Source organism: Typha angustifolia, chromosome 8 (assembly GCF_048772165.1).
Source record: "Typha angustifolia cultivar Huaian chromosome 8, ASM4877216v1, whole genome shotgun sequence".
Lineage (NCBI taxonomy): Eukaryota > Viridiplantae > Streptophyta > Magnoliopsida > Poales > Typhaceae > Typha > Typha angustifolia.
In genome coordinates, this window is record NC_133246.1 from 12,580,101 (window position 1) to 12,595,291 (window position 15,191).

The window sequence follows — 15,191 nt, forward strand, 5'->3', positions numbered from 1 at the left end:
GCATCTCGCAGGCAACGTTAATCTATTGCTGTTAGTAGCCTAATCTCTTGATAGAAAACCCTTAAACTGTAGCAGAAAATTGAGAAACTGGCATTATTATACGAATATGTCTAACCATCCCAAGGTTTTTCCATAGATTATCTTTGCCATAATCAAGTTTACTAGTCATGAGTAACAAAAGTTTTGTTCCATTAATTTTCTTTCTTTTAGGAAAAAAAAAACTAAAGACAGTATGCTGAACAAAAATGTGGTACACCCACAACACGTTTAGAATATAGAAAAGGATAAGAGAATAAATTTAAAGAAGGAAAGAAGCTACATCTTTCAACTTTAGTTAACAAAAGGAAAAGAGATGATCTTTTTAGCATCCCAATGGCTTTCACTAAAAAGGTAAGTAATTTAGTTTTAGAACAAAATCATTTTGATTTGCATATATGCCTTCGGAATCTCTGGTCCTTTTCTTATTGCAAAGTCTATTATTTATAACCTAAACCCGACGAATTACGATCAGAATAATGACTTTAATGAACGAACTCATTTATGATTATGGCTCTTGGCCTCACTCTCAAAAGGCTAATGAAAAAAAAAGAAGCTAATGAATAGTTGCACTCTTTTTAAAGGCCAATGTAAATTAGTATTAGTAGAGTTGGTGATTTGTTAGTAGGTACTAAGCCAGCCGAGTGCTAAAAACCTTATGGTTAATTACACTTATATCTTAAAACTATTGCCTAGTTTTATATAACCCCTTTGTTTATGTTTTGTGATATTAAGACCCCCTCGGCTAAATAATATCCATTACTCTAAAGGTATTAATGTGAAACATCAAATAATCATCTTTCTTTCCTATCAAATAAGGATAAAATAATTCTTAAAAAACTTTAAATTAATTATGGGATAGTCAAATGATTCTTTTTTTACACAAAAAAAAATATATATATAATGGATAACTAATGGAATGAGTAGTTTTGAAGTTTTACACAGTTGATGGATCAATGTATCGCAAAGTAAATCAAAATGTCTATAAACATGAAAGATAATTTGAGGGTCTAGATATAATTATCCCAAAATCTTATACACTAATCTGAGAGCAAAACTTACCTTAGAAAATAATAGTCAAGTATAGATATATTACCAACGAAAAAGGTGCCAACTCTTGTTGACATGAGAGAAATAACAAAACAAGGACATAAGCTATCAAATTCTCAATTATTTTGCATAAGATGTATGCCTAAGCTCTTGAAGATTGCAAGCAATTTGGTCCATACCTATTCCAGTACTTGCATGCACTGACAGATATAAGTATAAAGCTAAGAAAGGAATTGAGAGGCAATGATCTAGATATCAAATTTTAAAGCAGAAAATGGAGAATAGCAACAATATTTTTCATTTTTCAATACTTTGGTGCATGATTGAGGCCTTTCCAATCCTTCAGTTGAGAAAGTAGAGTTATAAAGCCACATCTTACACATTACACCACAGCAGAAGCAAAGACACCATGGAACATAAACATAAGAAGGAAGGAAAATGGCCTCCACAACCTCCGATCCTCCGACATTAACCCATTGCATACTTCTGGGTCCAACTCCTTGCGGTGGTCTCATATTTGTTCCTATCAGTCTTGTACATGTGTGCAATCTCCGGAACCAAAGGATCATCTGGGTTTGGGTCCGTCAACAAGGAACAAATTGAAAGAAGTACCTACGTGTAGCACAAGAGAACAATCAGAAAGCAAAGAAAGAAGGCCATTTACTAGTATCAGAATTTACATGACTACAAAGAGGGGCAAGTAGAGCTCGTGGATGCTCATTGTAAAAAAAGGTATATAATAGGTTATCTCATTACTACTCTATTACTGAGTTCTTAAGTGTGACCTTTTAGTAATTAGACTTCGTTTCACTATTAATAGGATGCACACTGTTGGACAAACTCCTCATCCGAGATAACCAAAACTAGGAGGCATCAAATTGTTGTGACCCATCTAGACTTCTTATAGAGGCTAAGACCCAGTCCAACCATAAAAGGCACTGGAAACTTGCAGCTATTGTACAAATTGTCCAGAGAATATTACTGAAGAATAATTTGCTATGAGCTCTCTTATTGTACGAAATCCCAGGCATAATATTACATTGCATCTATGTAACTTAATTTGATGAAATATGCAAGAAAAGATACCTTGGAAATAGTCAATGCAGGGCTCCATTGCTCCTTTAAGATATCCAGGCAAATGCTTCCGTTGCTGTTAATATTTGGATGAAAGACTTTTGTCCTAAATGCTACCTGCAAAATCATGTTCTCCAATATGGTGGATAAATCATTCCTTTCTTAATTGTAACCATAGCCAATTAATAGTCATTACAGTAACAGATGGTCATGACAAAGCATTTTAGAACCTTGGCAATGCCATGTGCAAATTTAGCCTTGAAGAGAAGTATAACTTCAGACGGCAAATCAAAAATCTAACTCCTAGCCCTGATTTCATAAGCCAGCATGAGAGTATGGCATAACATTGCCCGATTGGTACACTACAGGAAACAGTGGGAAACAAAAAAGTGACTATGAACTTCACTAAACTAGCTGAAGTGACAACCTATAATTTACTATGAGATCAAAACAACTAGAGTAATATATACAATAACTACAAAAGGAATTGCTAGATTGGAACTATGAACAATGCGTATCAAAAAAAGAAGGATCTAGGTTCTAAAAGTTGATACTCACTAGTCACTGAACGAAGACAGTGACAGATCAAGAATGTCTCCAACTGATTACACAAGATAATGTCCAAAAAAAAATATGTTGAATGTTATAATCACACAAAATGTTCAAGGATAAACATAAACCTAACTACACCAGCTATTGTAAAAAATCCTATGGACAAGTTGACTTATAAGTTGCATGACACTATATTAAGACAGTCAATGAGAATATGATTCTTACAATAATACATGCAGATTGGTATAAGGGATAAGGGAAGGCAATTCAAGTAGATATCTCGACAAATTATTTATAAGATGGAACAGTCTTTGAAAAAGGAAAAATATTTTGTTCATAGAAGCAAATCATGGAAAAGAAGCTTAATCATGTAAACTAAAATTGTTTTCATTTAGTACCTTAGGTGGCTTAAATGGATAATCTGGAGGGAAGTGGATTGTAACCAAAAAGACTCCTCCTGCATAAGGACTATCTGGGGGACCCATAATTGTTGCCTGCCAGTGGAACATGTCTTCCGCAACAGGGCCTGTTAAATGGGGAAAAAGAAGTAGCAGATCAATGATACTGAAAACGATGACTCCATGTTGGCACACTGTAACTTAAAGTGTAGGTAATTTCAGTTGGAACTTATCTGATAGTTTGTTGGAATTCCCTCAGAAGCACACTTTGATTTTTCATATTTATCAAAAACTAGTGGCATTGTTTCACTAAGCATGGAACTTTTTAGAGGAAAAGAATTATATCTGAAAACAGTTTAATTGTGATTTAAAGCTAAAAACCTCATATAATATTAGCATGTGTCAGCGTATCTTAACAACTTATGATAGCCTAAGCATGATTCCCTACCATTTTATTGTACTATAAAATTCTCGTAGATGCGAACCTAAATCTATGCATGTTCTCAAGTTACAGTCAAACTTCGACAATCGCCTAATCACAGTGCAGTGATGCAGTATCTCATCAGTCATGCACAAACAATTTGAATACAAGATATAGAACTCTCAAGAAACTAGGGACATAACTCCATGCATCCATAAGTTCAAATGTGTTCATATACTGTCCAGAACTAGGCATCTAGAGTCCTAGACTTGCAACACAGCTTAAGGGACAGATATCCTGTAAACTATACACACTCGGCCTGATTCAGACCAAGACCAAAATACCGGATAAGCAACGAAACCATCGAGGCATAAATCAGAAACCAAAGAAAAAAAACAAAACAAAACAAAAGTTTAGTTTAAAAGCTCTATCAACAAACCATATAGACTGAGTTCACCACATAAAATTTCAATGAAAAATATCCATGTAAAAGGAGAACCACTTAGAAGATAATTCACATTTGATTAAAAAAAAACCCTTCATAATGAAAAAGGTAAGTGAATTCCCTTTACGGTTACCTAAAGTAAGTACGATTCATGACACTGGAGAGAAGTTGAAATGATAAGGAGCAGGACTACTTAACAACTATTTGACTAGATGACATCAAATTTTCGGAAAAAGAGAACAGAAAATGACCCTGCTGCTTCAGATTTATGGTTGAACTACTCGGTAGTATGAAGAATGGAAGCCCCAAAGCATAATAAATTAGAATTATTTCAGGAGAAAATACAAGTGAATAAAGGAGTAGATCCGGATCTACAGATAATAACTTAGGCTCTGTTTTGTTCGTGAATAACATAATATATGCAAATGCAAAAATCCGATCTTTCCAAAAAAAATCTCACCATTGTACAACAAATCGAAGTCAAACATTACGAATCCAGATAAAAACTCAACCAAATAACAAGCATCGATCGCTGGCAACCACGTATAGAACGAAATAGATCACAAAACAGATCAGAAATCGAATTAAACAGACCTGCGCTGCAAGAGGTGGGCGGATCCTTCTGCAAATCCTTGAGCTCCTTCAAGATCCGCTTCGAAGCCATGGCGGTAACAAGACCTGGATCCAACTCAAGAGAACGCAAAGATCGTTAGGAAACAGTCCACGAACAAGAAGAAGAGAATATAAAGAGACATCGAAAGCAAAATCACCCGAGGAGCCGAGATGGAAGAAGCCTCGAAAGATCGGAGAAAGAGAGGAAAAGGGAAAGGAAAGGTGAGGAAAGCTTCGGTCTTTTTATTGTTCGTAATTAGTGGTAATTAATAATATTTAACGATAACGAGACAAAAAATTTGGGGGAAAGAATCGGGACCAGAGAAGGAAATGGAGACATAGTTATATCATAGCAGGCGAGGAAAGGTAAGTTATATTTGAATATTATCAGGGTTGTTTCTAGAAATACACCCCGATAAGCCGTAAAGCCGATAGGAAGGTACTTTATTCCAGGGGTGTATCCGCAATATTACCCTAATATACAGGGGGGTATTTGCAAAAGCGAGGATTTATAATTTATTTCTGGCCACCAAAGGGACTAAGTCGAATTTAGCAAATAACCTCCTATATTAGGTTTATATTGCGACAATTCATAGTGAAATAAGATTTTATTATTTCTCAATCGTTCCACTTTAGCTATTTTTCCAGTTCGTAGTAGTTCTTACACCTGATAACGAGACATCTACGAATTGGAATAAAAGGATAACTTATTTTATAATAAAACAAAAACTTTATTCCAATTCTAAGTTAGTATTTAGTTATATATTTTTTATTTCTTATTTTTTTTAAAAAAAAGATAGAAATTAGGTTTAAATTTAAAAAAATGTAATTTTATTTTACAACTATTATATTATTTTCTCTTGGTTATGTTTATAACTCTTGGCTAAAAGATAATTTAACTTAGTTCATCGTAATTTATGCAATATATATACTATCACACATAGTATTACAAAAGTTGATCTTATATTAAAATATTTTTCACTGCAAACATGTTTAAATATATCAATAAATATATTATAGTCGTGTTATATTGTTCAATCTAAATCACAATATATCATAATATTATAATATATTTCAAAGATGGCAAATGGGTCACATGGTTTTGAATAAGTGGATGAGTTATCCTGAATTTTGTTATCTGAACCAAAACAAGAAATACATATATTCAAAATAAGACTATTTATTCTATTTTTCTATTCTAAAATTCTATCACATGCTTTGGTATACTTATTTTGAAATAAAGAAGTTTATTCTAACTAATCGAACGATCCTCTTTCAACCCACGGTTAGCAGCTCATCATTAATAGATACGAGGAAAGACTAATGTTTAAATAAGCTTGAACCTCGTCCACTAGGGCAAGGTGACTCTTATCAAATTAGTTTTTTTATGCCATATTAACCTACTTTCTCTTGGTGTTTTAAACCCGAGTTTATCATCAAGGGGCTAGACTACATCGGGTAGGTTTTTCTTTACAAAGGAGAATTCTCTATCGAGGGCTTTCATTAAAAGATTAATTAGGCCTCAACTGCCTTCCTAAAAGGTTAAGTCGATTGGGCATCTAAGACCTCTGAACAACCACTTACAATCTCTTACTCAACTGGTAGTGAAAGCTATTGATTTGCAGACCTCTTATCGTTGTGGAGGGTGCTCATGCACCTTTACTATAAGTGTCATGTCCCTCTTAGGGATGTCTCAACTAGATATTCATTTCTCTACAAAGTAAGAATTGGTTACAGTTTTGGTTGAATCGATCAATGAGGATGCCTCCCTCCAATTTAGATTTGTGTCTGCCTTCAACACTTCCCTTCATTAGATGGTCCTCTTTTGAGATGTTCAAAATCTTAGATGGCCTAGGTGCCTCGACTAGCCCACTACAATTGGGATCAACTAAATTAATAATCTTTGCATCGATCTTTCCTCGTTTGTACTCTCTAACAAATTTAGTAGGGTGTTTTGAAGGTTTCTCCCTTTCTAAGTTCTTCCTTACCTCTCTCAACTCTTCGCTGGTGGTGGGTTCATCTAGATTAGATTACGCCCCTAGTTTGCAGAGTTCATCGCTATTGGCAAATACCAAGACGATCATTAGATTGGCTATTTTTAACAGAGTTCACACCGGGATCTCTTAGCTAAGAAAAGATTTATGGATCGTTCTCATGCCCTTTCTGGGATGAGGTACCAAAATTCTTAGAGGTGTGCATCCATTTCTCCTGCCTTTAGGGGTTCTCTTACGTCCTTAGTCATTTTCACATATTAGGTTTATTGGAGGTGAGCATCCATTTCTATCTATCTTAGCAAGGCAAGCAACCACCTCCTCAACCTACTATGGCAGGTCTTGCAGAATTAGCGCAATCGATGAATTTTCAGTGACAAAATCTCACCTTCTTATACCTTCAAATCTTCAAGGAAGCAAGAGAACCATAAAGACTCCCCCATAAATATAATTAGCCTTTCCCTAATTTTTCTAAAATATTATCTGAATCGATCATCATATATCATTTAGTTAGAATATTAGAAAATGATAGTGTAAACAAATTTTTTATACTTTTATAAATTTTAACCTAGTTTATATATATACTAATTATCTATCGATTAGTTTTATACATGTCGAAGAAAATAATATGAATATATCTAATATTTGACTTATATATGTAGTTGTACTTAGCAGATATAGTAATTATTTTCACTACTTGAATTCAGACTAGTATATATATATATATATATCAATACAAATATAATTTTACTAATAACTGCTAAGTGTTTTAGTACACTTAATTGTTATGCCTTTTAGTAAAATGTTTAGCTGTTAAACATTTTTTTACCTTTTAACTTCTTAGGATATAAAGTATTATCTAAAAGTTTCAATAAAAACGCTGATAAAATTAGTATTTTATTTAAGAAAACAATAATAAGATCAACATTTTAAGTACATTAGGGCTATAGAAAAATAAACCTATTTTTTAGTAATTAAATCAAAAAATAAATTTATTTTGGTCAACAACTCTAGTTCTAGTTGATAATAGAGTTTAGCTCCTACCCAGTAATGGAACAAATTTTCCAGCTCACTGGTACGAAGGATCTAGAACCACTCTTTTGGAACTTTCCTAGATGTCTCAAAACATTGACCAATAGGTGGATGTTAGTCGAATATTAACGCAGCCAAATACCACAGGGTGAGAACAAAATTATAGAAAAGATAAAAGAACGAAAATAAAACCTTCACAGAGGAAAATCCTCCCCTTGGGCAATCCAGGAACCCACTAGAGCAAGACATAAGAACAAATAAAATAAAACAATTGAAAAGGTTGGCACTTTAAAATCACTGAGCCTTTAAGAGTTAGATGGTATGTAGTGTAAAATTTGATGCCAAGGCTTGTTCTTCTTCCTTTCACAATATTAATCTGGAACAAAACAAAAAATGCTAAAACCCAATCATCAAAGTCAGAGCTTTTCAACCTCCAACGATCAAATAAGAAAAAAGAAAAAGGAAAATTAGCTCTTGCTCGTTTAGAAAGTTCTGAAAATATAGTTGGAGAAACTATATATGCAGCAATGGACATAGATTGATACCCGACTGCTTAAAATTTGGTAACTTCAACTTTATTAACAACTACAAAGATATACAAACAAGAACCGATCCCAATTAAAAATATACATCAGTAGCAGAATTCAAACTCATAAATCTTATTTTACACATTAGTACCTCCTTATTGTACAAGAAAAGAATTGAAATTTTGCGTAAGGTGTAATTACAAACTTCTCAGATGCTTCACATATGATAAAACCATGTAAGATAATTTAGATCAATGCATGATTGTAGCATATCCAGCAAAGCGATGCATATTGACTTCAATCTCCTTACCGACGTGACTAAAATATAATCATCAGCTGTAATAAGATAGGCAGCAACAAAGAGACAAATTCCTTCTACATGTTAGCACTGATAGCTCTTCCAAAATAGTAAAATGCAATGTAGGGGACTTGCTTCACATTTCACTTGAGATTGAACCTGAAATCATTGGACGAAAGAAAAAATAAGTGACAAGTAGAAGCATTAAAGAAAAAGGAGTGGAGAGAGTAAGGAAAGAGAGCGCGCAATGGGCTAAATCAAATAAGTATAACAAAGAACAACTAAGTTTTAGTCCAAATGTGTGTTGGTTAATGGGCAGTGTTAGAAAAGACAAAAATATGATCTTAATAAGTTTAGGAGGTGAAGCAATTTATATGTAATAAACACATTTCTCCCTAAACCGCAAGGAACCAAGGACGGTAATTTTGACATTTTAACCTCTGTAATAAACACATTCATGTGTTGAAGCAAGCTCTTTTTTCTATTTTTTTCTGATTTCAATCAGAATGATGATAAGATCCAATCATGTAGAAGATATGTACGTACGAGCACCGCAATGGACCCACCTATGCTTCAACGACGGCTAGCAACTCTAACCGACTTAGAGGATCCAGCCAAGGCATTATGTCCTGCAGTAACCCACCATGCACGTCCCATGGGGCCGAATGGTTCACAATTCAGATGCATGCAGCTGACCTTAAAGCTTCTGCTATGGAATAAATAAATAAGCAAATGATTGAGCCTGTATTTACTAATTGATCCACCAGTTGTCAGTGATAGAGCCTAAACAACTACTCACCAAATTCCAAATTGGCTGCCCTCCCCTCCGAGATATGGATGAAAATGCAGAGCCACAGGGATGGTGGGAATTTATTATATTAGAAAGAATTCAATCCAAACCCTACCAAGTACTTTATTCTAATTTTTTTTTAAAAAAAAAACTGTATAATTTAGCCAATTCTATCAAAGAGCAAGCCAATAATATGAGGTGCAAAATGGAATTTCCTCTACTATAGTCTCACATTATTGCAAGTGTTGCCAGTTGCCATCTAATTCTTTATTGGCTTCAAGACGCACAGCGGACCAGTACCTTTAATGGAGTGAAATAAGTCGGACAACAAAGAGTAAACAGATCACCGAATGAGTAATGGGACCATAAACGATGACAACTATGATAAAAGAAAAACACAAGTGGCATAAACTAGAATAAACCAACAAGCAGATAGGGTTGAAATGGAAATGTCTTCAATCACTTTAGTATCACATTATTGTGATTCTTGCCATTCATTTCTCTAGTGATTTTCCACAAGACGCAGGGAAACGAATACACCTTAATCTATGAATCCCAAGTCGAGTATCCCTCTCTGTAGTTAGCCAGGTAGAGAAAAATAGGCCCATCTCATTGTCCAAATAAACGAAGGGTACAATGTGACAACAATTTTCAAGTAGCACAAGTGGCTTAAACAGACGTGTAAGTAACTTATCCTCAAGGCTCTTCGTCTCTAGTCCAATCATTCTTTGAGTCACAAATCTCTACCTGAGTCGATCCGTTCCGAATAACCCTTATGGCCTTATGCGTCAGCAGATGTACCAGCGCATAGATTGTGTATATTTAACAATTATAATCACACTTGAAATCAGATATAAAAATCCATATGATTCACAGTCATAACTATCCGATGCATATGATTAATACATTGATGCACATCAATCACTTGGACTGATTAAACTGATGCACACAAAATCTCAATCCCTTAGTCTGTCTATTTTGGAATTTTGGTAAATTTATGCTAGTGATGGATTTTTAATTAGACCTAAATTATTGCATCTCTACTTACACTGTAACTAAGTAAAGCTCAAGACAAAATCCATGTGCACGGATTCATATTTTGCTTCATATCAAGTTTTTTTTTTAATAATTGCCACTGAAAATTTTCAAATTAGATTATCATTATATTCTTTAAAATATCAGAATTACTATTGCAGTTAATTTTTAACATAATATACCTAACATATTATTAAAAGTTAAAATCACTAATAAGTGACTAAAATATTATTTCTCTTTGTGAGTTTAGAGTGTAAAATATTTATTAATAATATGTATCTAGTATAAATTATTTTAAATAATTTATGCAAGAGAAAAATAGTTATTTTTCAAATCTAAATTATGTTTTAATCATGACTAGTTAATTTAACTAATGGAATAAAATTTGTGAAAGAGTCATATGGTTTTGATGATAATTATGAGATTTTGAAGAGTATAATGGTAATCATAATATTTAAAAGCTTTTAGCAGCAACTATGTAAAAATCCATCGTATCAATCATTAGCTTTAAAATTAACACAGATTTTGCAGTTCGAACCTTATTGTCCTTAATATTAATAGATCGCACCCTTGTTTAAAAAAAAATTAAAGAAATTATGAAAATTGGAACAGCATAATTACCTCATAATGATGAAACGGCAAATAGTACGATTACCTTTAACGCAGGACGAGGGTTAACTTGTATCAATTAACGTAATGGCAAGGTGTTATTAGCTTATTTTATGGAGAAAAAACAGCAAAAGGGTTTTTATATGAAAATTTTAGTAGAAAATTGAAACGTTAGAACGAGAGGAGAGGAGACTAACCATCCAAACAAGAAGACGCGGCATTTGGGCATCTCGCCACCACTCTTGGCTTGCTTCAATTTTACTGCCCCACAACTAATCCTTATCGGCACCTTCCAGGTACTCTTACCGCCCACCACCAACCCAACTCTCGTCCTCACCTCCACCTTCAACCTCATCTCCTTGCTCCGGTACCGCGACCGCATCCTCGAAGCCACCGCGTCGTCCACCACCACTCCCTTCGCCGCCGCCTGAAACCTCACCGCCGTCGCGTTCTTCCTCCCCTGCCGGAATCCGGCGATCGTCGCCTCCCCAAACCCGACGTCGCCGTCCTCATCCACCACGGCGACCCTCCCCTCCCAATCGCCGTAGTCGATACCGATCTTGCCGTTAGGGTTCCAGGCGAGGACGGTGACGACCGTCGCAGCGTCGACGGCGGTGCCGGCTCCGGCGGTGCTGACGTGGAGGCGGGTGGCGTTGAGGGATTGGATGTGGAAGGTGGGGAGGCGGGGTTGGTAGTAGAAGTAGGCGAGGGCGCCCGCGATGGCGAGGAGTAAGGCGAGGACGAGGATGAAGAGGATGAGCCAGCAGCAGATGCGGAGGCGGCAGCTCCGCCGGCGGCGGCGGAGGGGCTTACCGGGGTGCCGAAACGCCGGAGGGAGCTGCGCCGGGCGGCGGAGCGCCGGCGGAGGAGCCTTAGCCGGCGGCATAGCCGGATTTCGGTAGCCCGGTGGTTTTTGAAGCGCTGGTTTCAAGGTAGCCTTCTCCGCCATTCTTCTCGTTTCTCTCTCCGTCTAGTTCAAATCTTTCCGCTTACGAAATTGAGAAAAGATCAATAAATCGAAATCCTGAATCACAGGGTGGAGAAATCCTTGAACCACAATAGACAAATAAAAATGGGGGAATTGGGTAGAAAGCAAGAAAACTATATTATAAAACAATTCGAAACTGAAACGAATGTATCAAATGTCGAGGATTCCTGTTAGAAATGGCGGGAAATCCACTCGATGATCGGAGAAGAAAGCAAGGGAAAAAGAAAGACGAGGATTTCGGAGGAAGAGAAATGGATTTAAATCATTTGAAGGTGCGGGATCTTCACGCGGAGCGTTGCGTTGGTCGAGAAGCGGGGCCCGACGAGGGGCCCAAGTGCTTTCGTCGGCACTGGATATCCAATAATGGAATCATTTATTATGACACTCCGGGACGAAGGATTAGTGATGTTGTTATGGGAGCAACGGAGATTAATTAATTAATTATTTAATTAATGGTCGACAGAAGTCGGGACAGCGAGTGATAACGATGCGATAACCACAACAATTACTATTTTTATAGTATTTTAAAATCATATAAATAATTTGAATACAAATACGACAACAAAGACAATTAAGAATAGAGAATAATTATCATGAAAAATTCTACGTGGACGTAGGAACTAGTGACACTGGTTTGTCACGTAATAAGTGATCTAATTAGGTGAGTTGGACTTAGATTAGCTTAAATTCACTGTACCCGATGCATGGCTAGTATTTGACTCATGTGGGATAGAAAAACAAGTGCTGTGGAGTGGGCTCGGCTTTGATATCGTAGCAGTGGACCGGAAGCAGCATAAGCCTGCATGGGATTTAAGCTACATGGCTTGTCTGTACCTTTTACTCTAAATTTCCAGCCGGATAAAATTATTTGCGTACTATTCGTACTAGGAGTGCAGAAGATAACTGAGCTTTTGACCACACTATGTTGCTACAGTAAAGAAGCCCTTGAATGCTGCCGTTTCTAAACTTATTCTAGAATTATTATAACTTTTATGTTAGCTCAACGCCACGTGGAAAATCGTAAAAATGATCATTTTCTTTGAATAATAAGATGAGATTAAAAATAATTTATTTATAAAATTATGATTTTTTCCTTTTAGATTTAGTAATTGATAAATCTAGTTTAGATAACAGTTTTATAGACTTATAATAGTCTTATAATAAATTTTTAGGTGTGCATGGCAAAGCTAGCTTGTAGATTAGACGCTGGTATATAAAGAACGCTAATACTTTTTTAAAAGTATTAGGTGTACTTTTGATGGCCTTAATCCTTCTCCTTATTCATATTTTAATAACCAAACATAGAAAATAACATAAATGAAAATAACTCTCCTTTAAAATCATGCATGGATAAAAGATGGGCTAAGAATCTACCCAACACTTACCTATAATTTTCAGGCTCCACTTGCAACTATTAATAGCGTTAAACATCAATTTCGGATTATTAGAGTTAGATGCAGTATTAAAATTGGAGAAATATTATATCTAACATGGATTAATGAAAATTCAAAGCGTTCCTTTCATTTGTGACATTTAATCCCTTTGTAGTTTTTACTTATGTGCAACAACTAGTTTTTGTGTGTAAGGGTAACGGTGAATCTACCAGAAAATTTTTATTTTTAAATGAGTTAATTATAAAATAAAATTAGTGAAATAATTAATCTACTTGCAAGAGTTAATGTCGGCAAAGCACATATCCTTATAGGTATCCAATGATTCTAATCACAAGTCCCACTAAATTAACGAAAGGGTCATTTATTAATATGGGATTCAATTCAATGCAACCAAATTGACACGTGTTTTCTAAGCAATATAATTATAAACTATTAGCTCACCAAATATTAACATAATATCACTAAATATAAACTCACCAACTACTCGAAAATCTTAAGCAGTTAAAAAATTTAACTTCAAAGAAGACTAGGGTTCGTCGAATTTGACTCTAATATTTACTATTGTAACGTTAATAGTAAATCATAGGGTTCAGTAGTTGTGGGGCTTAACATAACTACTAGAATTTATATCCAATTAATCCAAATACAACTTATTACCTTTAAATTTAAAGCTATCTTATTCAAGTTTTAAGAAATGGGCATAGTTTATATATAACCACATGATCCACACTCCAACTTAGAGCTCAGACATGACAACCCAACCACACTGGTGCCCAATAATAAAAGGTTTGGAGATGGAGAGCTATCAAGAATATTGTGTCTCTCCATACACAAGTCAAGCTCAAAGACCCTTGTGGACCATTACGATCCTAATTACAATTTAACCATTGGCTTGGGGAACCACGACAAGCTATTCTCCATCGTTGGGTGGATAAATTAATGAACTATCCGTTAGATTACAAACTTGTGATCCCCCTATCTATCCATCTATCCATTTAAAACTCTTATCTTTTATCTCGTGGGAGAGCGACGGCCCATGTTCTCCCACGTGATCTCATCTCCCTCCTCCTCCCTTGTCTTCTTGCATTAACCAACGGATAAATTTTTATGTCTTATTTTTCTTTTCACTGTATCTATTTTTATACTCTTTTAACTACGTAATTATTATTATTATTTTTAAATATTTGATTAATCTAAAGGTGGAAGAGGATAGAGTTTCGCTGTCATAAGATGGCAAGTCGTTTGGGTCGATTAAAAACTCACACCTCGACTTCCTTTTAAGGGAGGGATCTGGGAGTGGTGGTGGTGGTGGTGGTGTAAGCGTTTTCAATTCATTCAACAGTGTTAGTGCCTTGCAACGTCTTAATCCTAGCTGCCTAATTTGACCTGGGCCTCCTTTTTTTTTGTTCTTTTCTTTGGTGATCTGTAGTTGTTTGGGAGGATGGTAATACGTCATTTGATCACTTCATTTAAACTAACGTCTCCACCATAATCCAGTTTTTTGAGTCTATAATTACTTTATATGTTATTATAGTTAATTTTAAAAACATTACCATAGACCATTCTGAATGGTTAAATATCCGTCTTGTATGGTGTTCTAGTAATTCTAGTTTTGGAGTCATATGGGCTTTGTTCTCTTGCAGTTTATCAACTAGTAACAGTACATCTTACCTAATCCTAATTCTAAAGGAGGTTGGACTTCCTTGAATTTGAAAGAAATTCAACTTTCAACTTAATATGAACATAATATATCTATTGAAATGGAATAAGTTGCTTATCTTAGAATGAAGCCTCCTAAACTATAAGAAATTTAGCCGTTAGCAGTATTTATTACTCCGACAGTCAAAAAAATGCCACTAATATTAAGTTTCATTGCACCAGAGTAAGTTATGTTTTAGTTACATTTTTATGAATGCCACTAATTTCGCTTAAGTGCCAC

At 35.2% G+C, this 15,191-nt stretch overlaps 2 protein-coding genes across 8 annotated transcripts; both read right to left on the bottom strand.

Moving 5' to 3' along the window:
* Nucleotides 1-1,361: 1,361 nt before the first annotated feature.
* LOC140765231 (ubiquitin-conjugating enzyme E2 10) lies at nt 1,362-4,879 on the bottom strand. Its single transcript, XM_073104206.1, has 5 exons — nt 4,747-4,879; nt 4,571-4,654; nt 3,111-3,238; nt 2,173-2,277; nt 1,362-1,698 (listed from the first exon to the last, which is right to left on the bottom strand). Exons 2-5 carry the CDS (start codon nt 4,638-4,640, stop codon nt 1,555-1,557), a joined length of 447 nt encoding a protein of 148 aa, XP_072960307.1. The 5' UTR covers nt 4,641-4,654; nt 4,747-4,879; the 3' UTR covers nt 1,362-1,554.
* A 3,282-nt stretch (nt 4,880-8,161) lies between these two features.
* Nucleotides 8,162-12,191, bottom strand: LOC140765250 (uncharacterized). 7 transcript variants are annotated; one of them, XR_012105167.1, is made up of 5 exons: nt 11,068-12,190; nt 9,459-9,526; nt 9,236-9,250; nt 9,003-9,142; nt 8,162-8,595 (listed from the first exon to the last, which is right to left on the bottom strand). XR_012105167.1 is itself a non-coding variant. In XM_073104231.1 (2 exons), exons 1-2 carry the CDS (start codon nt 11,817-11,819, stop codon nt 8,580-8,582), a joined length of 768 nt encoding a protein of 255 aa, XP_072960332.1. In that variant the 5' UTR covers nt 11,820-12,183; the 3' UTR covers nt 8,162-8,579. The 7 variants fall into 7 exon arrangements, 1 of the variants encoding a protein (XP_072960332.1); XR_012105168.1 differs by having other exon boundaries at nt 9,003-9,145; XR_012105165.1 differs by having other exon boundaries at nt 9,236-9,526; nt 11,068-12,191.
* Between the last annotated feature and the right edge of the window lie 3,000 nt (nt 12,192-15,191).

Coding starts and splice junctions, on each gene's coding strand:
- LOC140765231 (XM_073104206.1), bottom strand. CDS start 4,640: ATGGCTTCGAAGCGGATCTTGAAGGAGCTCAAGGATTTGCAGAAGGAT. Junction 3,239..4,570: donor GCCCACCTCTTGCAGCGCAG/GTCTGTTTAATT, acceptor CCCATTTAACAG/GCCCTGTTGCGGAAGACATG. Junction 2,278..3,110: donor ATCCATTTAAGCCACCTAAG/GTACTAAATGAA, acceptor ATGATTTTGCAG/GTAGCATTTAGGACAAAAGT.
- LOC140765250 (XM_073104231.1), bottom strand. CDS start 11,819: ATGGCGGAGAAGGCTACCTTGAAACCAGCGCTTCAAAAACCACCGGGC.